This window comes from Grus americana, chromosome 7 (genome assembly GCF_028858705.1).
Source record: "Grus americana isolate bGruAme1 chromosome 7, bGruAme1.mat, whole genome shotgun sequence".
NCBI lineage: Eukaryota > Metazoa > Chordata > Aves > Gruiformes > Gruidae > Grus > Grus americana.
Window position 1 is genome coordinate 29,363,378 of NC_072858.1, and position 23,592 is coordinate 29,386,969.

Sequence of the window (23,592 nt, forward strand, 5' to 3'; positions counted from 1 at the left end):
GATAGTATTTTGCAAAGATAGTAGAGTATTTTGAGTTAAGTATTTAGATCCTACGTAGATTCTGGTACTTGATTACGGGTGTCTCGAAGTCAAGTCAGACCCATAACATATGACAAAACCCCAAAACTTCATCAGCTCTAATTCAGTTCTCAGCTTCTTCCTTAAGAAACAGAGGTGTTTTGCTGTTTTCTGAGAAATAAGATGATCTTTCATATACTAACTCATTCCACTTAGGTCATAATAATTGTTTCAGTCTGTCAGTTCTTTTGAAGGCTTTGGAATTGTTTTTCTAGTGCCATTACAGTTCCAAAGTGTCTACACAGACAGGTTATTAGCAAACAAAATAAATGTTTTAGACTCATGGCTCCACTTGGAAGGGAGCAAAGTATCAAAGTGAGGTAATGTGAGCTGTAACATGCTGCAAGGAGAAAGGAAGCACAAAAGAGCAGCAGGGAAATTGTAGAATGAGGCAATTGAATAATTAATGTAAATAGGCTAATTGCTAATGTGAAATGAGCTTTCTTATTCTTTTACAATACATTGTCCTTCCTGACTGCTTTTTAACTGGAAGCTATATTCTAAAGATTAGGCATGTTCTAAAGATAGAAGGCAGCAATTTTTCTGAACAGGTATTGTAGACACTAAAAATGAGAGATAAAAAAGAGCATGAGACCACGAAGAGGAACCAAATTTGATGAAATGTTAACAGTTTCATGGATACAAACAGGTCAGGTGCAGTGCTCATACAGTGCACTGCTAGTCAAAGATTTAAAAAAAAAAAGTCCTTTCAAGTTTGTACCATACAATTCTTTGCATTTGTGAAGAATATGCACCATTTTTTTTTCATAGTTTACTTTCAGGTGAACTTACTAATCTCTTAATGAAAAACTATTTTGCTATTGAAAGTAAAATTGCTTTACGTTCTAAGGACTTCTTGCCCCCTATATTTAAAACACTTTAAGATTTTCTCCACCATGTGCTACTATTGGAGCATGACAGAGTAAGCAATTATGATTAAATTTAGTAAGCCATCGTGGTAGCTTAATATGTTTACCTGAAATTTTACATTACAGTTCTGTGTTCTGTCTCCTTATTGAACTGGACTGTGTGAGAGTACATTTGTCTCTTATTGCAGCTCCTTCAGTCGGCCTTTTTTTATCACATTACATAAAAGAAAAAGGAGAGGTGTTCATGAGTGGAATGCTCTGCTGTTAGTGTTTGGAAATGAAGAATAATTTATAAAAACCAAATGATATGAGAGCATGAGTTATTTAGAAGAAATTATATATAAAGACTGAAAACTGACCCATTTTAAAGAAAATAAGGAATGTTAGATTCAAGTAAAAAGCCCTGACATCTACAAAGGTTGTTAATGCTAAGAGTGGAAGAAATTATGATGACTGTTTATGGTGACCAAAGTGAACGCAGAAGGCCTTGTTCATCTGTCCAGCAGCCTGAATCTGGGCTATGGTACCCTTTTACATATACTGTAGTCTGTTCCTTACATGCTGGATCATGCTTCCTCCTTTCAGTGTCAACTGTATATGTGTTAATTGGTTGGTTAGTTTATCCACGCACAAGGTGCACTTAGCTGTCAGTCACTACCAGCACAAGACATTCAGCTCATACTGCGTATCTTTAAATGCTGTATCTGGATGTCTCCTGATCACCTTCTCTAGCGTACCACAGGTCTCCTGTGTAGAATCTTGCTAGTCTTGGATGAATTGCTGAAATTCTTATTGTTAGTCCATATCTGTTTATCAGCCATGCCTCCAGCTCTTGTTCCTTTGCCTACACACTTAGAAGAACATGCTCTCTGTTTTACAGGCCTCCGTATATTTTCTTCAGTTTATGCTAGACTAAATTATACGTATTATTTTATCTGCAGTATTTTCTGTTTAAAGCACAGCAAATACTTGCAGACCTAAGGTCAGAAAATTTTACTGGTTTCCCAGCAGATGGCCACCTTACTGGTCCTTCTGTCTGGCTACGCAAAGGATTGAAACCGCAGTCTTATTGATCTAGCCTCAAGGCAAAAGATTACAAGTTATTAGTTCGACAGCTCCTTTGAAATAATGCTATTTTCCTGCCAAGCAAACACAACGCTCTCAAACAGGGTATCAGCAGGTATGGTGTGTAGTCGTGCGGGGGGGAAAGCACGTGACTGCGCAAAATTATGTTGCTGGTTTAGCTTAACTCCAGTTCACCCAGTTAGGAGCAGATTGTGACACTTAAACTGCTTTCACCACAGAAGATAAACAGTAGGAGATGATATAGAGACAAAGGGAAGAGATTTCCACGGCTCTGTAGGCAACTAACCTCTAGGTACAACTTCACCATGTGATGCTGGCAAGGAGGCAGAATGAGGTGAAGTGTGGGAAAGGGGAATTTGCCCTTTCCCTGCAAAAGTCGAGGGAATGACAGCTCCCTTTCTTCCCTCTAGGATTGCAGAAAGGTCAGTTCTTCCTGATTCTCCTGGCCTTTCAGTGAATGGGAGTGTCAAATCACACACTCATGAATCTTTTTAAGAGGTAAAACACAAAAGAGCTATGCAGATTAACATGTTGATTACCATTGACTCTGGATCATACCCTACCTCTCTATACAAGATTAGCATCTGTAATATACACAATAGTTCTTAATCCATGATAGGGAGGACTCAGATCTAAATTATACATAATTCCATGGGACATTCTGCCACTGCTGTTACCACTGCTTCTCACAATTAAGCACAGCATGGATCTTTCCTGAGTGCATGTGGCTACAGTAAATTAATTCCAGTATGCTTGATAAAAAATAATCTTTTGTACTTGAAGTGAACTGCAAACATTTATAGATATTTCAGTCCCAGATACAAGAAAGTAATAGTTCATTAGTCTTGGGACAGAGCTCCCTCTCCTATTTTCTGTCTTAACCATGCTACTGTTTACAGGGTGGGGATGGAAGCTTTGAGAGCTAAGATGGTGGTAGCAACAAATGATTCTGCACACTTGCTGTCTGTGTCCAGATCCTCTTATGTAAACTGGAATAGTTTATTGATGAAACTTAGCATAAAGGAAAGACTCTTAATTCCAGACTTTGTATTAGAAATTAAGTTAAAAATTCTGTTGCTTCTGTTTGTAACTTTTTCAGACCCTCAGAGGAAGTTGGTCCTTCCATTGAAGCCATTTCTGCTTACTAAGTAGTGGCTTCAAACACCTAATTCAGATTATCCTGCTGTGAGTTTGAGCCTATCTGCTAGCTCACCTTAATTCCAGTGCTGGTAGGAAAGGAGGCTATTTAGTGGCTGGTTTTCAGTGGTTTAACTGAGAACTGGGTCAAACCCCAGAGGACGTCCAGAACTGGATCATTGTAAGAGCTTCATGTGGTTGTTATACTGCCGCTCGTTAGGCGTGAAGTTTTTACTATCCCAATGTTATTTTCATTTGACTTTCAACAGTGCTTCAGCGTCTGGTTCGCTTTGTTGAGTGATTAAATGTAACTTTTCCCCCTGAGGAACAGTACGCTAAATCAATATGCACGAATGTTGCAAGCGGCTAGAAAGCACTGTAACTACCAAAGTTTGCTTGAAGTTCCCAAATCTAGCCAAGTCTGTGAGAAGAAAAAATACTTATCAATATTATTCCCAGATTTATTTTTCTTTGAGTTTGATAAAGAAGTATACAGAAAGTATTACAGAAAATACCATAATCAAACTGTTTTGTAGAAATCTATCTGGAACTGCTATTTTAATTCGACTATGGCAAAATACTCCAGATATAGCATAATTTATATTTGTATCCCTTTTAGTAATAAAAGTTCTAATGATTACTTGATTAAAAAACATGTAGAAAATTTCTTCTAAGTTCAGTGATGTCATCTGGAAGATTCTAACAGCTGTGAATAGATTTCAGATTTGACTGCTAATGTACCTAAAAAATGTATGCATTCTTAAATGTTACACAACTGGAATATGTTTGAGGCAAAAACATTTTCCTTCATCTATGAAAAAAGCATGAAAAGCAAAGAACACAGTATATTTGTCTGCTTAATTATCTAACACCAGCTGTAAAATTTGAATTCCAGGGCTCCATGTTAACTGTAACTTTTATTTTTCTCCTTCTGTTGAGTGAGCTCTGCTGACACTGTGATTTACTATTACAGTTGTCATTTAGGTTTATGGAAAATAAACCTTCAGCTTCTTCAACACCTATGAGATGATAGTGTTCTAGGTAAGCTGTAAGATATATGTGCTTTTGAAGACCATCATGGGCACATGCATGCATTTGTATACACGTAAAGTTTTCCTACTTTTTGGATCTATTAATTTCATTATAAAAAGGAGAAGGGTTGATCGGTTATTTTTGAGTGTGAGATGTATTTTTATTAATAACCAAGGAGATTTTTATTATTTAAAAACAAACTGAGAATGCATTCAACTGCTTTTCTTCTAATTCACAATAAAAAATGTTATCATTAAAGCCTCCTGAAAACTTTTTATACCTTATACTCACAAATTGTTGAGGCGATTGCAGAATGAATTGCGCTATATAATTGCCATTATCAGCAGATATCTACTCAGCGTATTCATGGTAGTGTGTCAAAGTGACTATAAACCTTGGGCCAGATTTATAACAATAGTCTAGGTTCTTACTGAAATTAATAGTTTCATGCCAGGAGCATACAGCAACCCTCAGCTATGTCATAACGTACAAGGAAACCTGCCATGGGAAGAGAGAAGCTGGAGCTTACTGCACCCTCGTGATGATGCCGTTCTGGTCCCTACCCACCCAAATGACCCTAGGGCTGCCTTCCTAGGGCTGGTGCGGAATGATGTAGACCCCAGAATCAAAAAGTCAACTGCTGTTCCTTATGGAGCTGGAGGTTGAACTAGAAGTTTTAATGAGTCTTGTTGGATGGAATGAAGAATCAAAATCTAACTTCCATATATTCAGATAAAAAACAAATTAAAATTAAAATAGCATAGGTACATCAATACAAATCAGTATTAATATAAAGAGGTCAGTGGAAAACATTAGCAACTTTAGCAAATTAGCAGCTTGTCAGAGGCTGTAATGTGATATTTTGTTTACTACCATGTAACTCGATTAACTTCTAGACATTTCAGTGTCCATTCATTGGGCAAATGCTCTTACAGTGAGACCACTAAATTAATGAAGTTGTATTCATAATGCATTCCCAGTGTACTGAATGACAAATCAACACTAGCATAAAATAAAGCCATTTAAACTAGCAATATATCATGAAGAGTCCCGAAGTATACTCTGAACATTGCTAATGCTCAAAAACATGATCAACCTAGGTATCACCTCTCTGTCATTAACCAGTAGAATTACAAAACCTTTCCCACACAGTCGTGCATTTTCTGTTATACTAATCAAGATATTTGTTCACAGAAATTTGACATGTGCATAAAACTTACTAAGTATGGATGTATAAGGAGAGAGTTGGTTTTCAGTTTACATACCAGCAGTTTTTGAATATCTAATAGTCCTTACTCATGTCGAAATCTTTATTCTCTGTTTCACAGTAGTAATTGTGAAGCTGGCTTGGTTTAGGTAGAACTGCAAATTAATTGCCTTGATGGAAAGTAATTTAAGTATTTATTCAATATTATTTCTGCTGCAGAGATGTGTCATATAGAAAACTATTTAAACCTATAGAAGTATCAGTGACATCTGCTAATTTAAAGCCAATTCAGTTGTCTTCCTTTTTATACCACTAGCATGATCATTGTTCTTCAGATGTTCTTAAAATGTGCTTTCATTCAGTAAATCTCATTTATTTTTTTAAGTTTTATTCTAAACACAAGTAGAGTATTTTTCCTGTTTGCCTGAAGCTGTAATCTATATTTTTGGTTGCTTTACTGCACCCACATAAAATATGTCAACACTCTAATAAAGGCAGTAAGTTCTGTTTCTAAGTCCAAATTTAAAGTGTTGAGCTTTATCTTAATTCACCAAAATGGTGAAAAACTTAGTATGTATTGAAGATATTCTTAAACGTACTTTGTTTTTGTAATGAAGAAATTATATTACTTTTATACAAGACAGATTGACAAGCTTTATGGCAATGTGGAGAAGGAAAGAATGCTTGAGAATGACTCCTTCCCCCCCCCACCTTTTTTGTTTTGCCTTTTCCTAGGGATGCGCTTGAGAAAGTGGCACTGCTAATTTGCTCTGAGTTTTAACCATTAAAACTTGCAGACTTTTTATAATTTAGTTCATGACTGAATACACTGTTTTTACCTCCTGGGTTTTTTGTATGGTTCTTGGTGATGCTCTGATAAAGGCAGGAGTACCCATGAAATGTGGTGATATAGATAGGGCTGTGTTGCTTTTCTTTGACTTTTTATAGTCAGTCTCTGCATCATGCAGCTTCCAGTGCAATTAACTCAATGATTTAACGATCTTCTTGTTCATTTTGCTACTTGTCACTTGGCTTGATGAAATTTGCCACTAGCTTTCTATTATCTAAGTAATTTCTTCCTTTTCTTCATTTAGTAAATCCAGTGGCTATGTTTCATAGGTATTTACAGCTATGGCAATAGTGGCACAGGAAAACTGTACTAGGACTTAATGTTGATGTCTTATTCCTTTTGATATGAAATCATAGCATATTACAATTCTCAGTAATTTATTACTATTATTAGAAAGCTTTTTGGCAGCTGGTTGACTCAGTCCGGTCTGCGTGGACAAGGGCCTGATTTTTTCATTTTTCTGCATTTTCTGTATTCAACTACATGATGGAAAAAAGGGTATAATGGGTCACAAAACAGCCCCAGAATAAATGACTGCACAACATACAAGGCAAAAGCAAATCAAGCCCTAACTGTTCTGCTAGACTTTGTGTAGATTTATTGTATTATTTATTCAGTATAATTTCATAGACACAGCCTAGACATTAAGAATTTCATGGGCACTGAATTAAATCCCCTGTTTTCCTCTAGAAGTGGTGTATTTATGATAGAGCATTCAAATGGGGGGGTAACCACAGTGGACTTTTTTAATGCACGTGCATTATTGCTCTGTTCTATATATCCTTAAATGTGCCCGTGTTTTTAGAAGAGGGGCTGCTTACACAAAGGATCCAGTCTGCATTTGCAAACATAAATGACAGTTTGCCTAAGCATCCATATATTCACAATTCAGAAACATCAAAAATTATTTACATATCAAAATTGTAAGACTGTAAGTGAAACCATATATAATTGGTTTTAGCATATTGTGTTTTTTCTTATGTCAAAATTATTTGAGGACAGAAAGAAGCATCTTACTCCTTAAGAAACACTAATATATTAAAATGTGTAGTACAGAAGCAGAACCTGGTGCCAAAATAAATATATTGTATATTTTTTAGCATTTAACTTTTTAAATAGTGCTTATGGAATTACATGGGTTTTAACATATTCCACACTCAGTAATACTTACTTTGGAGCTAGTAAAATGTGTGCTGTTTTAAAGGATTGCATAGTTTATCATTCTAGGTAGAAGTTTTGTGCTTGACTTGTCTGTCTTGTTGAGATTAAACACCTGTTGATTTGCAAGTACAAGTATTTCTTCTGGTGCTGGCTTTCAGACAGAATCTTGGTGGTCAAATGTACATATATACGGGAGTGAAGGGAGAAGCTGCAAGCTGATAAAAATCTGATGAGACATGGTTTTCAAAAGCGTTCCCTGAGACTGACAGACACTTGCAGTTTTTCATACTCGTCTTTCACTTGCAGAAAGTGGGAAATGGTAACACACGCACTAAGTGAGCAGGTGTGTAGAGTTTTGAGTGCCAAATGTAGCTTCCATGGCAAATCAGAGAACTTGCACTCAATTCTAATTCTAATGCCTTCATGTTTAAAGTGTCCAGTGATTAATGATTTTGATTTATAAATAATTTCTACTTTTATATGGATATTTCTTTAAATTCTTTTTAAAAGGCGCCTTTGACTCAAGAAAAAAATTCCCCCCAACCTCACAAACTTTTTTTTTTCCTGTGTGTTCAGAACTTATCTCCCAACTCTCCTTCAGCATCTATCCATCAGCCAGTAATGGGCTCTTGAAAACCGTGTCTCTGCAGGAATGTTATCCCAGCCAAGGCTATGTAGTAGTAGTGCTATTCCATGCACTGTTTTTGTCTTTGGTCTATGAGCTTCCCCTGGAGTGTCATCTGGCAGTGTTGCCTCAGAATGGGTTGTACAAAGCTGGAAGGGGCTACAAAGAGACTACCTTTAACTGATTCTTCTATTTTGCATTTTTACAGAAACATAAAGCAAACAAAAATCTCACTGTGGGCTTTATTTTGGTTTATGCAATTGGTTGGTAGAAGCTCGGTCTTCCATGTTTTTTCATGTCCATGCTACCCTCAGAAGTATTTAGGAGGAACAGGACTTAGGATGGCTGGAGTTATGAGAACATACACCCTCCCAGGAGGGCTTCTGTGCTGTCATCCTCTCCTCTCACAGATCAGCTTTCTCATCTTTTTCCTTGATTTAAATCTCATCTGCATACCAGAAGATTTTTCTCTCTCATTTTCAAATTCAGTGAAATTGGAGGATTTAAATGAGAACTAACAAGGTGAGTAATATAAACAAGTGAAGTGGTTAAGTAATGCTTGTAAATGATGCTCACAAGCTAGAATTTCCCTTTCTTTTTCCTCTGTTGCTTGCAAGACCAAGACTGAATGAATGCAATTATTTGGTCTGCCTGGAGAAAGTATGGTGAATACTGGCCACTAACCTTCTAAAAATCTGCCACACTTTTCAATTTTCACACAAAACAGAATTTCAGTGACTATTGTACCGGAACAGCTGTGTTTCTCTTTGCTGGACCAGGATTAGGGCTTAAATCAGCTTCTTTGCTCTACAGTGTTTTTGTATTACACCACTGTGCTATTTCTAGCCCTGTCAGGCTGCTCTAGTGAGGTATTTCATAGAATCATAGAATGGTTTGGGTTGGAAGGGACCTCAAAGATCATCCAGTTCCAACCCCCCTGCTACGGACAGGGACACCTTCCACTAGACCAGGTTGCCCAAAGCCTCATTTCTGTGTACTTTATTGATTAAGGAAATTTTAATGTTTCAGAAGATACAGTAAGGTCTTAATATCTACTTTGCATGTGTCGCATCATGCACCTATCACAGAAGTTTATTGATCGTCTGTACAGTTGCTATCATAGAAATAAACATTCGATCCTATCTGTATTGTAAGGAGGTGAACACATCCTACAGGAATAATATTTGTAACAAAGTTCCCTATTTATATTAGTGTACTGATATTTTCTCAAAGCATGTTTATTTCTTATTTGGAGTTTGCAGGCATCCTCATGAATATGCTTGTTTTCCGTGCTATTTGCAGGAAATGTCAGCTATCTATAACAGCGTCTAGGATGTTTATATAGGCTTAGAATTTTTTTCTGATTTAAAAAACCCACCACCTCTTTCTTATTTTCCAGTCATCCTATCAGCAAAGCAAAAATGATCATTATCAAGAATATTTATACTGTTTATGTAAGGCATCCTATTTAGGTGCTGGAACCTCCCTGTTGTTGATCTTCCATTGACTTTACTAGAATGCAGAGGCTTCCAACTTTAGTCAATGAAAGCAATACAAAATTAGATATTCTTGCCCCTAAATTTCTGTCAATTTACTGATCATACATGGTAAACTACACACAGAGAATCTACTTTGAGAAACCACTAAAAATGGAACAGTTAACTGTTCCATTGTTTTAAATTACCTTCTTTTCAGAAGCTGTTCAGGTGAGAAGAGAACTCACAAAAATTAAAGGGTAATAGCAGAGGTTTAATGCAAGGATTTCAGGTCAGAAGAGCCCATCTCTAAAGAAAAAATAATCAGGAAATATATGTATGAGATAAAAGGGTAAAGGTCTTTTGTGCTACCTTTTCTCCTCTAATAGGTGACAATTAATAATGTACAAAGAGAAGAAAGAGTTTGAAATCTTTGTTTTCCTCCTGGCTAATGCCTTCTATAGGCTGATCTGAAAGGAAGGAAGGAAAGTAACCAACACTATGCTTTGAGGAGACATTAATAGAAAAATTTATAGCTCTATTATACCAGTGGTGTATTCAGACAAGTAACGCAAACGCCTATCTTTTATGTGCTGCACTGCTTGTTAGTGAATATGGTGTATAATATTTTGACAGTGAGTATAAAGGTTTTTTACAGTATTTGATAGTTTGGTTATAGAATGAACTTTAAAGGAGACAATTAAGGGGTATATTTTCTGCAGACTGCACAGGGAATTAACTGTAAGCCACACTGGCAACAATGGATGTAGCACATCTGATTTTCTGTAAACCTGAAGGAAAATCCCCATTATAACTGCATTACTTGTTTAGATAGGATTTTCAAAGATTCCCAGGGGCATAAGGCACCCATTTCCTTTAAAATTTCAGTAGGTTTTTAATTGCTTTAAGAAATCTCAGCCTTAAGGAATTAAGAAAGCTTCTGAGGTCTGAGTTTTCTTTATTCTAAGAACTGCTTCATCCTGACAGAACAGAGAGATGAATCTGTATTATATTAAAAAAAAAAAAAAAAGAAGAAGAGAGAGAGAATGGAAAATACCCAGCAAAACAGGCCTATATATTTTTACTTATGATACTTTCCCTTGGTGAGTTTCTCCTGTGTATAGAGTCTCAAGATAGTCCATTGCACCACATAAGTCTTCAAGGAGAGCTTGTTCAAGGCACAGTGCATTATCAATATGCCTTATCCTTGCCTGAAGGGATCTCTTGCTGTCAGAAAAACATTATTCCTCTAGGCCTTGTTTTTCTATACGTGTCTATATGTAGCCCAGAGCATACTTTCCATGCTGAGCAAGGCTCACTGGGAAGGTACCTGAGATTTACTGATGTGTTGTTTCCCAGTTCTGCCTATATCTTAAATGTGCCAGGGTGGTTACAAAGGAGAGGAATGGTGAGGAGTGGGCAATGGGCTCCTGCTCGCCTTTCAACAGCACAGATTTATTTCTGTCTTAGGTATGTCACTGCACGCATTGCTCCTGAGCTTGCGCAGAAGAAAAGGTGGTGAATGTGGAACAAAGAAAGATTTCTCCAGAGGCTCCCTAACCGGTGTCACTTCACTTTGCCTATGTAGCTCAGAGGAGGCCACCCCCGTACTGACCACTGAGTAGTCAGGTAACCTGTCTGTGACATGGCCAGTGTAGTTCAAATGTGCATTTTACCTGTTGATTTCTAAATGCAACCCAGCTTTGCTTCGCATTGTGGTTCTCTGCAGTCAGGAAGGTTTTAGGTTTTTTACTCATATTTTAGGTCTTGCCTTTTTTCTATTGTCAGCACAGAGGCCTATAGCCCCTTACTCAGTAGCAATTATGGGTACTGTACTATTTTCTAGGACTTAGATTACCACATGCAGCACAGCATGAAATATCTGCATTCTCACCAATTGTAAGCAGGAAAAGCATTTCATAGGAACTTAGCACCCTTTGGCTCTTGGGCTCTTGCCATGACAGTTGTGGACAGGTTTTGAAAAAAAAACCCAAACAAACCCCACCAACCAACAGTCATTGTGCTATTTTGTTTTGTTTGGGGTTTTTTTGTTTTGTTTTTTAAACCTGGCCATTTATTTTGATGCCTAAATGGAACAGAACTCTTTTGAAGATCTAGTCCCATGTGAGTTTATCCTGCATCAACAGCAGATGGTGAATAACTTCAACAGCTTTGTTTCTATTACGAGCCGTTTTTGATTTACTCCCTTGCTTTGCTTTTCAGTCTTTATTGCTTCTATTCTGAGCAGAGGCAGAGCTATTGTTATCTCTCTGCCATAGCTTTTCTCACACAATACTATTGATCTTTTCTTGCACTATTTGTTTTGCTGCACTATCCAAAAAAGTATTGTGACTGAAAGGAAGGAAAAGGAGAGGATGAAACCTCTTTAACAGAGTGGCACACTGTAAGATCCTATTGCTGCAAATATTTGTGCATATATTTAATTATGCATACTACTCCTGCTGTAAATGCCAGAGAAATGACAAGGTATGACCTAGATATGTACATTATCCTTTGGCTATTTCAGTTGCAGATCAGTCCATAAACCACCATAACTGATAACAACATTCTTTAAATTATACGTGACATTGGTAGTCTCAAGGATAACATAAAGTATGCATTCTAGACATCACAGTTTTGTAGATTAATTGTGTCCTTCCCAATGAACAGCCATAAGTATGTTCAGTCAGCTTGAGTCCACATATAGACTTGCAACTGTGGGAGAGAATTGAAAAAGTCAACCTGAGGAAACTACTGCTTTGAGTGACTGCTTTTTCTTGAGAGCATAAACTATAGCTGCTTTAGTTCTTGCACAGCAGGGAAGCAATCACTTCATCTTCCCTGCTTTTATGCTTCTGATCTTTCTGACTGGTTGAAGGAGCTGGATTTTTCACCCAGTCTTAGACCAGAGCTGGTTGCTGGTGTCCTGCATTTGAACATTTGTTTCAAGCCTTTACTGTCACACCTTACTAGGGCATCTAAAAAAAGGTCAGATTTATTCTAAAACTTAGTTCACCAGCTTCAATTTTGACCTTAGCTTGTGCTTGTTCCTCATGTATATCTTCCTTTGCTGTAGGGTCCGAAATCTATGACCCCTTCCATCAGGTTCATAGACTAGTGTTGTTACGGGCTGTTCTGGCTCTTCCTGGCAGGGATTTATTTTAATGCTGGCATGCTAACACAGGCTGTCAGCTCTTCCTAAACCATACCGGCTGCAGTTGGATTAATCCCTTCTGAATTTCTGCTTACTTTTCTGATTATTTCTTTCAAAACTGATTGCCTTTATGCATATTTTGATCCCGAGTAGGTTGGGTCTTTACTTCCAGCTACGTAATTTTTATTATTATAATGATGTAGGCCGAAAAACCTATGACATATTTTCCTCTCCTCAAACTGGAATTTTTCTGTTTTGATTAAAAATACTCAAGACCCTAAAATTTGTTCTATACAAATTTATTTTCTGTCTCATAGCAGTTTGTTCTGAAACTTGTTTCAGCTTTTTGCAAGGTGAGATGTAATCCAACTTGACTCCCAAGTTAAGTCTGAGAGAGGAAATTTGTTTGGAAATTTTTGGAAAATTTGCTTGTTCATTTCCCTTTGGGAAACATTTTATTCCAAATGGTAGTTATAGTAGTATGCCTGACTAGCTCAGTTTTTCAGTTCCAAAAAATGGAAGGGATTAGCTGTTGCTTAGCAAACTCATCCTTCTAACCCTTGTGCCATTTTCCCACTATCTTTCAAATTACTGTTTAGATCTGCCTGTATAATTGGACAAATATAGTTCTTTACATTATTCAGGAGTATCTGCTAATTCCTCATAATTCCTTGTGTTTACTCATTTATTTATTGTTTACATTTGCTGTAGGTGTAGTGTGTCTCTATGACCTTTAGCGTGTGAATTATTCATGTAATGATTGTCAGGAATATTTGTATTCATATGGGCTTTGATCTAATCCTATTGAAAACAAAAGAGATACTGGTATTGGCTTCTCTGTTTTGGATCCTACTCCTAATTCTGATTGGTGACCTAAATCACACACTTCTCTGGTTAGATGTCTTAAGTTGTATAAACAGGATGAGTCTCTTTCCTCTTCATTGATTACCTGTGAATATTCATAATTGTTCAACAAATCAATTTTGCATGAAATAGAAGGCTTTTCATAATGGTCATGAAAGCACTTTTGGCATGAAGGCTCTCATTAATATTTATTCATGTCAGTATTTGTGATGCTTTTGCTCTGTGAGTAAAACCTCATGCACTAGAGTGTTTGAGATCAAGCTAATGAAAAATTATGAAAAGAGAAAACATCAGCTAATCAAATAGCTTCTATTGCAGAAGGGTAAATGAACGCTTCTGGGCTGTGTTTGTACCTGCTGTCCCTCTAATCTTAGTTGACCTCTTGACATACATAAATGCACATATGCATATTAAAAATATATTCACCATTAAAGGCCAAATTATCTTTATATGTTGACATTGTTACTACATGTGGTACATTAGACCACTGGTAGATTACCACAATGGACATGATGTAACTTTATCTGTATAAACAAAAAAATAATTTTAGACTTCTAGTATATAGTCTTGCCTTGTTGGCAAAGTTTATCAGCTTTTCTAGTTTGGATTCATGCTTGTTATGGCATTCTCTTAGCAAATATTTATGTATTTCATCTCCTGAGTTTCACTCAAGGATGTACGTAGGATAATGCTGAGAGAAGAGTGGGAGGCTGAAGTGTCATTGCATAATATTTCAGAATAGCATTTTCTGCTGTTGAGGCTGCTGTAAACTTGGAAGGCAGCATCAAGATTTCTTAGCTGTGCCCACTAAATTCATAATGGACTCTTCAGTTCCCACGTGAGCTTAATATACTCTAAATGTTAGGATGTCCTTTTTGGAAGATTGGTGGCAGTAAAAAGAACATAATTACAACAAAAATGTTAAGACTTGCTTATCATCTACAAATTGTCATTACAGGCACTGTATTTAAAAATGAAGGTGTTAATTAGGAACATGTCAGTTGATGATGAATGTCCTGTGATTTGAAATAACTGTCTTTCAAAATGTAATTCTTTTGCTAAGAATCCAAAATGTTAATATGTATAAGTATTGCAAAACTAGAATGTTTGAAGTGGACAGGTAGATGCTCGTGACATGATAAATGCATGCAGTGAATTTGGGGGGCAGGGGGCTAAAACTCAGGCCAGCTGATAGGGTTTCCACACTTTCAAAAGGAGCTAGTTACACCTTTGATCCTCTCCCAGTCAAAACCCTACCACTCTTCTAAAGTTTGTTATAGACAACAGCATTTTGTGTACTCTGAGAGAAATTATTTGGCACGACAGGTAGAAGATGTGAGTTTCAGTGGGGTAGTGAATTGCTGTCCAAATAAGCTATTGTGTGTATGGCCACATGAAGAGTTAAAATGGTGGTACTGATGGAAGATTGATTAATTGTGAGGTGTTGATTTAAATGACTGATTTGCAAAGTTGTGCTTATGTGAAAGGATTACTTCTTTTGACACAGTGTTGCTTTACACCAAGTGAAGATGTTGCTTTTTTTCTTTCTTTTTTTTTTTAGGAGATTGGCAAGAATTAGAGAGAGAGGGAAATTAGCTTTCAAAGCATCAGTGGTTTCTTTTCCAGATAATATTTCCAATTAATATCCTAACTAGCACAAATAAGAGTGTCGGTGATTCTAAATCTCTTTACCAGAGCCTTGGGAAAACAAAGTTTCTTGACTTCAGTTCAGACAATTTTAAATGTTCATGTAGGGGGTTCACAGATGTTGTTTATTTCTCTACAGCCGTCTCAGGAGTGAGAAGTGCCACTCTTTTTCTAGTTGTCTTGAGAACAGTAGAACGTTTTTTAAAGGGTGGAGGGAGACTTTCATTGCTGCAATCACCACCCACTGAAGAATTGAACCAGAGAAAAATAAAATAACTGGGAGGCAGAGAGAGGGGGCAGGTGACGGGGAGAGACGGTTTCTCATGAGCTGTTAACAGAATCAGGAGAGAAAAAGGGAAGAAAGCAGCTGGCTGATAATTTATTACACCATCTTTAGCAGAAAAGAGAATTAAAACAAAAAACTTGGCCGTGAGCAATGTAGCATTTCTCACCTACTCAATGATATAAAGCGCCCAGAACAAAAATAAGGTCTGGCAAAGGAGATAACATCATGAGGAAGCCTGCAGTGTTTTAGCTCTACTGGTGGGAGTTGAGAGCAGGTGAACAGATTGTTTAGCATTAAACTAATCGATGCTAAATGAATTTCATATTATATGCCTGATAGCGATGGTCATTCAAACCCTGGAAATATCCTAAGAATAATGTTCACTGTATAATGCAAACCTTCTTTTTTTACAACTCTCTTTTTTTACATAGCCTCTACTGTTATAGGTGCTAAATTGTCTAGGCCACCTCATTCCCTAGCAGGGCTGCATAACAGTTCTGACACTGCTTAGAGAAGGGGTAGTTGTAACAGCACCAGTTCCTATCCCAAAACTTATCAGCATGGTTGCAATCTAGAATTACAGTATAAATATTGATTATTGGAATTAATGTTTTTGCTGGTGATGGAACTGTTTATCCTTTACTGTATCACTGAATGCTCTGAGCTTGTTAGTGTGGCTCATCTACATGCATTTCTAGCAGGGATTTGTCAAGGAAGTAGGCGGCATAATCACAAATAAAATCTTTCATTGTATATTTAAATTAGAGCAATTTGAGAGAAGACTGGATATTTGCCTTAACAAATAGGGTGATTTCAGAATCAATTTTTTGTGTAATTCTTGGCACGTGACACCTGGTATTGGGATCTAGTGCTACAGCTTCACTTGATGTGCTGTATCATATGGATTCATGTTAGTACTATCTTTTCATTTGAACAGAGTTCAAGAATTTGTAACAATTCATCTTGGAATTCTTCCAATAAAACTGTTTTTAGTTTTGCAGAGTGCAGTAATTGACACTGCTGGCTGAGCAGTTGCATGCTGTTTCTAAACAAATGCATGTGTTTGCATGTTTATTGCCTATTTTGCATGTCTGGTGCAAAGATGATGTAATATCCTCCGGCAAAGAGAACCGTACGTCATACAGCAGAGTATATATGTGTATGTTTCTTCTTATTACTGAGGATATTTCAGTAGGGACCTCTGAGCCCCACTGAGATTGAGCCCTTGTCGTGTTCATCATTGCACCATGTAAAACGGGAAAAGAAATTTATTGCCTCAAAATAGACAAAAACTGAAAGAAGGAGGTGCTTTTCTATCTTTCCTAACATCGCACGGAGCTTGCTTTTAAGACCCAGATCTCCTCAGTCCCTTCCTGTGTCTCCCAGAGGCATAATTTTCCTTGTGGGCTTAATTAGAGCCTCCCAAACTTTTGTCTCTCAAGTAGGCCCTTCTTTGCACGAATTGGTAATCCCTGGGCTATGGTGGTTATTACACGAAAACAATGCGGCTTTTCAGTACGTGGACTCCATGAACTCTCACTAGGACATATATAGGATTCTATGATGACAAGCAGTTCCATTAAATATTACAGGTATTATTTTGAGAAAGTTTTCACAGACAGTAACTTTGGAATGTGCACACATATTACATACTGACATTTGTGCCATGTTCACATTCAGGATGGCCTAATTCAACATCTGTTCCTGATTAAAGTGAGCATCTGGTATTTCAGAGATAATTATGAGACATGAGCTTACTGTCCTCTAGGTCTAGCAGACAAATTGGAACTAGGCTTTCTAGGTGGATGGTAAGACCTGGTTTAGTGCTGGGTGCAATTCTGATCACACCTTTTACATGGGGTGCAATCAGAATAGGGTTTATCTGTTATAGCCTGTTTGCAAGCAGAAGTACCAGCAACTTCTATTGTGCCCTAGGATCAGAAAGAAAAGAGAGAGATGAAGATTTTTCGAACACAAAAGAATAAAATGGGAAAGTTCTTGAAAGCTCTACTCCTGCTAAACTTTATCCCTTGTTTACTCTGAATATCTGAATTTGTGATCCTTCTTTTGCCCCGGCAAATAAGTTTCTCATACAGCAAAGGAATGAATTCACCTATAAAACAACTGCTTGGTGACCAGGATATGGGGAGAGAGTTTGTTCCCTGATTGAGTTTGTCCAGAGAGGTAAGTTGGCTCATAGAGAAAATGACCACAGGATGACAGTTATGTACTGCAAGAAGTCCCAACTAATTTTGTTGTCTCTTGTCCTGGAGCAAGGTGCATAGCTCGTTATTGTTCATTATGAATTGTAAAGACTAGCTCACTTGTGGTCAACAAATACAACACTCAATATTTTCTTTGTGTTGGTACTCTGTTAAGTTCATGGCTAAAGGTTCTAACTAGAGGAGACTATTACTCTGATATCAAGCCTGAAAGATTCCAGAAGGAAAGGACTATGATATTTGTTTCTTGTTTTCCTCTGTGACAATGTTCCCTAGAAATGCAAGCCTGCGAATAAGTAATCTAACATACCCATCTCTGTTAGAAGCTCTATTAGTTGCAGGATTTTATTTCTTTGTGCTCCAATTTATCTGTATCTATCGATGAGTGTGTGTATGGAGGTACAAAAGCAAACAAATGCTTTTTCTCCTGGCACTTGCTTTATGTTCCTTCTTTAGGACATACAAAACAATTGTAAGGCAACACAGTCAGAGGTACTGCAATACAATTGTGAATATCAGCAACGTATTGCAAATTCAAATTGCAATGCCAAACCATGCTAGTCTGCTAAATGATCACTTGTACAGAATTTGCTGGCCTGATAGGCCAGTTGCATTTAGGTACTTCCTTTGAAAAAGCAGTAAGGATGTGAAAAAGCAGTTCTTAATCAGCTAATTAAAAAGCATATCCCATCAAACTCCATCAAAACTCTTATAGCTATCCTTCAGAAGCAAATAGCATAAACATTGTCTTCATAGGTCTAAGTCCTCCTATAAACTTTTCAATCTTGAGAAGTTTTAATTTCACTTCTGCTCTGTGTTTGTTGCATTTGATTTACTTTTACAGACCTGTTACCTGCCTAACCATAGGGTTTTTTCTTGCCAGGTATTATCAGCCGCCAAGAGGCAGAAGAGTTGTTGATGAATAAATCTGAAGGAACGTTCCTGCTGCGAGTCAGTGAGAAAATCTGGGGCTATGCATTGTCTTATCGCCAGCAAAGTGGGTTCAAACACTTCCTGGTTGATGCTTCGGGGGATTTCTACAGCTTCTTGGGGGTAGATCCAAACCGACATGCAACACTGACAGATCTTATTGATTTTCACAAGGTAACACTTGCTAGGTAGAGATCAATAGCTGAGTGGAATGGATTAATAATTTAAAGAGGAACCATGTAATTTGAAACCACACTGGAAAGTAGAAGTAACCATAGTGGAGAAAAGAATATATGTATATATTCTACAGTAAGCCTAGCTATAACATACAGAGTTTGTGTCTTTTATTGCAGTGAATCAGAAGGCTTTTCCCCTTCTTTCAAATGCTTCAGCCATGTATTCGCATCCCCTTCTAAGCAGATTCTTACACAATGCATGCTCTCCTGCGCTAAAAATGGACTAATAAGGGCTGACAGAGCTAACACTTCTTGAGCCTCTTTGCTGTGCAAAATTGGATTGGAAATACCATGGAAAGGTTTTTTGATGAAATTTCAGCATTTTTCGACCTTTGATATGAGGACTGTAACGTGCAAAGCAGAGGAGTCAGGCCCTGCAGTAAAGAAAGGAACATAGAGGAGTTCTCTTTTAAGGATGTGCCAAGGGTCATTCCTCATTACCCAAAACAGTCTTACAAGAGTAATTTACTACTCATCTTTGACTTTAGATGGATTTGAATGACTTTGCCTCTAACTTGTGTTTCTTGTTGCCAGACTGTGACTAAACAGTAGCACTGTTTTGATAGTGTAGGTTGTTTTCATCACCTTGCATCTCCCCTCATCTTCATTGGTTTTAATTCTGCTTTTTTTCTTAGCCACCCTTACAATTTCTCTTCATCCTTTCTTTTCTGGTTCCCTTTCCTTTTTCATCCTGTTCTCACTCTTGTCTCAAACTAATTCTATTAATTTTTTGCTCCTCCTTTTCTTCACAGCTTTTAATTTTTTCAGTACTCAGTCTCACAGACACTAAGCAGAGATTATTTTTCTTCCAATTTCCCTTCTCTCAAATCTTTCATTTCAGCTAGTTGGGAACATCTCTTCATTCAAACCTGCACACTATTTCTTCCAGCTGTAATCCTTACATTTCAGTTGTTATTAGCAGTACAGTAGAAGTCAATTATTTTGGATTTTATTGGCTTAGCAAAAAAGTTGAGTTTCTCATAATTTATATTACATGCAGGAACAGAGATTTGATGTGATATCCTTCATAAAAACATAGATGTTCACTTCCTAAATAGGATTTTTAAGTCCCCAAACAAGAAAAAATAATAATAAAAAAAATAATCAAGGGCAGAAAATCCCAAACTCATTCAGGTTCATTGAAAATTATTACTTTCTTCTGAAAGTTAGATTTTGGTTGGTCTCCTCTCTCTCACCTTTTTTCTCCCATCTTAGCTACTGGCACATGTGCACACGGAAGTGCCTTTATTTTAAGATAAAATAAAAAGTTAAGACAAATGAGGTTTGCCTTAGTGTCCCCTCACAGATCCGTCTGACATTATATTTCCACATGGGAGGATACTAGGTGTCACATTTGACCAAAAAATACCTCCTCCTCCAATATGATGAAATTCTCTCTCAGTGGCCAAATCCCTCCACATCCTTCTTTCTCTATCCCAGTTTTTACTGCCAAGCATGACATCATATGGTACAGAATATCCTTTTGGCCAGTTTGGGTCAACCAACTGGGCTGTGTCCCCTCCCAACTTCTTGCTTATCCCCAGCCTGCTCACGGCCAGCAGGGGCTGAGTGGGAAACAGAGAAAGCCTCCATGCTGTGCAAGCACTGATCAGCAATAGCCAAAACATTACTGTGTTTTCAACACTGGTTTAGCCACAAATTCAAAACACACCACCATACAGACTGCTGGGAAGAAGGTTAACTCCATCCCAGCCAGACCCAGTACAACGGAGTCTAACCAGGGCCTTGTCAGGGAAAGAAAAGCACACATACAACACCTCAAATACAGATTATCAGGCATTGGATGTAGGAGCTCTGGCTACAGTACTATCCCCTGTGCTCCTGGGGAGGGGTGATGGTGACAACCAATTCCAACCATCTCTGCTCCAGCTATGTTCCTATATTTTCATCACAGCTCATCCTAGACAATCACCGTACTAGAAACATCTATTTACAGTCAGCAGTAGGGCGCTTGTCAGAAGCAGAATGGCTTTTAGTTCCTGACATTTAAAAAACAAAAAAAGTTTTCTTAGCTGTCCCCTGATAATAGTTAAGAGGTCCCCCTGTAGTAAGCCTGTCAGAGAAACTGGTTCACCTTTATTGTCACGACACAATTCTCTTTTAACTGTCTCACTTAATAGCTGCAACACTGGTCCCTTTGGCAATCGCTTCAGGAGGCATCTTATCCTGTCTCTTATGTGGTTTGTCTTTGAAGCTCTTCTGCCTGCCCTTTCTGGTGAAGTACATTGTCAAGTGTCCCAAAGCCTTCTGGTAACCAACTATGCAACCTTTAGGTAAATGGCTGCACTGTGGGCACGCTTTCTCTTGTGGCCATTCCTATATTGTTTGGAAAAGTTGCTGCTTCCTCAGGACTATTTTTGGCAAGAGTGCACTTCCCACACCAAAAGTTGCATGGGCTTCTCTTTGAGGGTCCGTTCCACTTTCAATCAAAATGAGCAGGGCTGGCATAACTACTTTTTTAGTTGCTTATTCATCTAAAACTGCTTCATTTTGGTTTAAAAAAAATTAAGACGAGGTCACTCAAGCACCTCAGCTGACAGATGCAAGGAGGTGGTAACTATTAGAGGGAAGAACAAACTTCTTGCAGAAGAAGGTGTGAGTGTGCATTTTCTCTTTTTACTACTTGCATTTAAATACTATGTGGAAAGCAGCAATAACATATCCAAGATCATTGCTAAATCTTTGTATTTACTTCCTCATAACCTTCTAGAAGCATTTAATTTGATTAGTAACTTTCTGAACTTTTCTCAGTCTGATGAAGTGATTGGGAAGGAACCACAACTGGGTGCCTGCACGTGTTTTGAGGAAATCAGGCACCAAATTTCCATTGAATTTCAATAGAAACTAGATAAGTTTTGAAAATGTTAGGCCCATATATAGATCCATAACTTGGGTCTAAACTTTCAGGTGAAGGATTGCTATTTTAGCTGATACAATTGCGGATTCTGGCCCATTTTGGTACATCTATAAATCTTAAACTTCTACAAAAATATAAATGAACTATCATTACTGTAGGAATAAGTGCAAAGACCAAGTTCTCTACTTTTCCAGTGAGTTTTTCTGTATTCATCTTGGTAATCAATTACTGGAATGACAGACTCAGCATGTGGATATTTAATTAATGAGAATAGGTGCTATTTGTAAAGACTGTCTTTACCTTAATGAGGTGGTTATCTTTATCGTTCAGAAAGCTGTTACTGTTGTGTGTGAGCGCTCAAGATTGAGCTCTTGCTCACTCTGCCTGGTGAAGCTTCTTTCATCCCAATGACTATGGAAGTAGCATAGCAGAACTGGCATATGTCTGTTAAATTAACCCCTGAGAACATCCATCATAGGTATCTATTGCTGTTTTTCTGAAGTAGCATAACAATTTACAGGTAGTACAAATCACAGTCTTTTCTGTACACCAACTGTTTGATTTCACTATTTGATACTAGCACAAGTTACTACTGGCATAAATATGAGATAAACAAGCATGAAGAAAATGAATAGTTGATAGAATTCCTTTGGTCTGTATTTTATCAAGCTTTTATTCATAATTGGTTGCCAATTACAGTGGAGTGATGGTCTTTATTTCTATCAGTTGCTTTTCTTAGAAGACAGGGAAAGGCTTAGACATCTCTGAATGATATTTTAATTGGTTTTATCTTTCTAGGAAGAAATCATCACATCCTCAGGTGGGGAGCTGCTACTGGAGCCCTGTGGACAGCAGAAGAATCCACCAGACTACAGCCCTTTATTTGAATAACTGATCCAGGACTAACAGGAATGCATTCTGGATAGCTCTAGTAATAGCTAGCTACAAATGTAAACACTGAAAAGTAGTTAACAAACTTCCAAAGCCACTGGTCTTGTGGCCAAAAAGTATCCTTGTTAGAAGGCCCAAAATATTGCTATTTTGCATCTGAATTATCATTGTTCATATTCAAATTTTTCAAGGGGTTGTGGCCAATTGCACTGAACGTTAAGTTCCTATCTTAATTTTCTTAATGTCTGAGATTGAAAATGCAAACCGCAGCAAGAAGTATGGGCGGGAACTATTCATAGAGTATCGTATGACGTACCAATATTGGTGAACAGATTCTTTTGTCCAAAGCAAGGTTTGTCAGTTTTTGTTGACAGTCTCATCACTCAGTGATGCACATTTGATAAGAGGAGAAGCAGTCTTAAAATGTCCTTTTGCAGTTTGTGATTGCTTAAATGGTTAGGTGTAGCTGGAAACTTGCCATTATGCTTTTGAATTCAGGCCTACAAAGTTCACCACAGCAGAGACAGAATAAGGTCATTCACATTTTATTTACAATTTCATGCAGTCCAACAGCCTTGGAAAGACTTTTACTCCTGTACAGGAAGTGGTCACTTTATTCTAAACTAGTTATTCCAATGAAAGCAGTTTGATTTGCAGCAACAACTCCTCCTACTGACCTTGTCATGTTCTCTGCTTTCTGGTGTGCAACACACATGCTGGAGATTCCTAGCTTTACTTTGCTGCAGGACAAGATATTTTCCTTAGCTGAGCTAGGAGCAAAGGTGGAGGTGGTATATTTATCTGTAGAAAAGGTACAACTAATTACATTATCATCATGCTATTTCATGTTTAAAAAAAGATGCACACAATGTGTTCTTATCCATTTGTTACACATACTGAACCCCATGAAAATAGACCTGTGGCCTAGATCTATGGAGCAGTTGCTTTGTGTTTGGACTATTAA

General features: G+C 37.5%; 1 protein-coding gene across 1 annotated transcript in view; it reads left to right on the top strand.

Annotated features, from left to right (window-relative positions):
* The window catches only part of SH2D4B (SH2 domain containing 4B), a 60,294-nt gene extending 37,538 nt beyond the window's left edge, over positions 1-22,756 (top strand). The window contains exons 7-8 of the mRNA XM_054832183.1: positions 18,577-18,797; positions 22,536-22,756. Of these exons, the coding sequence (XP_054688158.1) occupies positions 18,577-18,797; positions 22,536-22,628 (314 nt within the window). The 3' untranslated portion in view covers positions 22,629-22,756. The remainder of the gene's footprint in view (positions 1-18,576; positions 18,798-22,535) is intronic.
* The last annotated feature ends 836 nt before the right edge of the window (positions 22,757-23,592 follow it).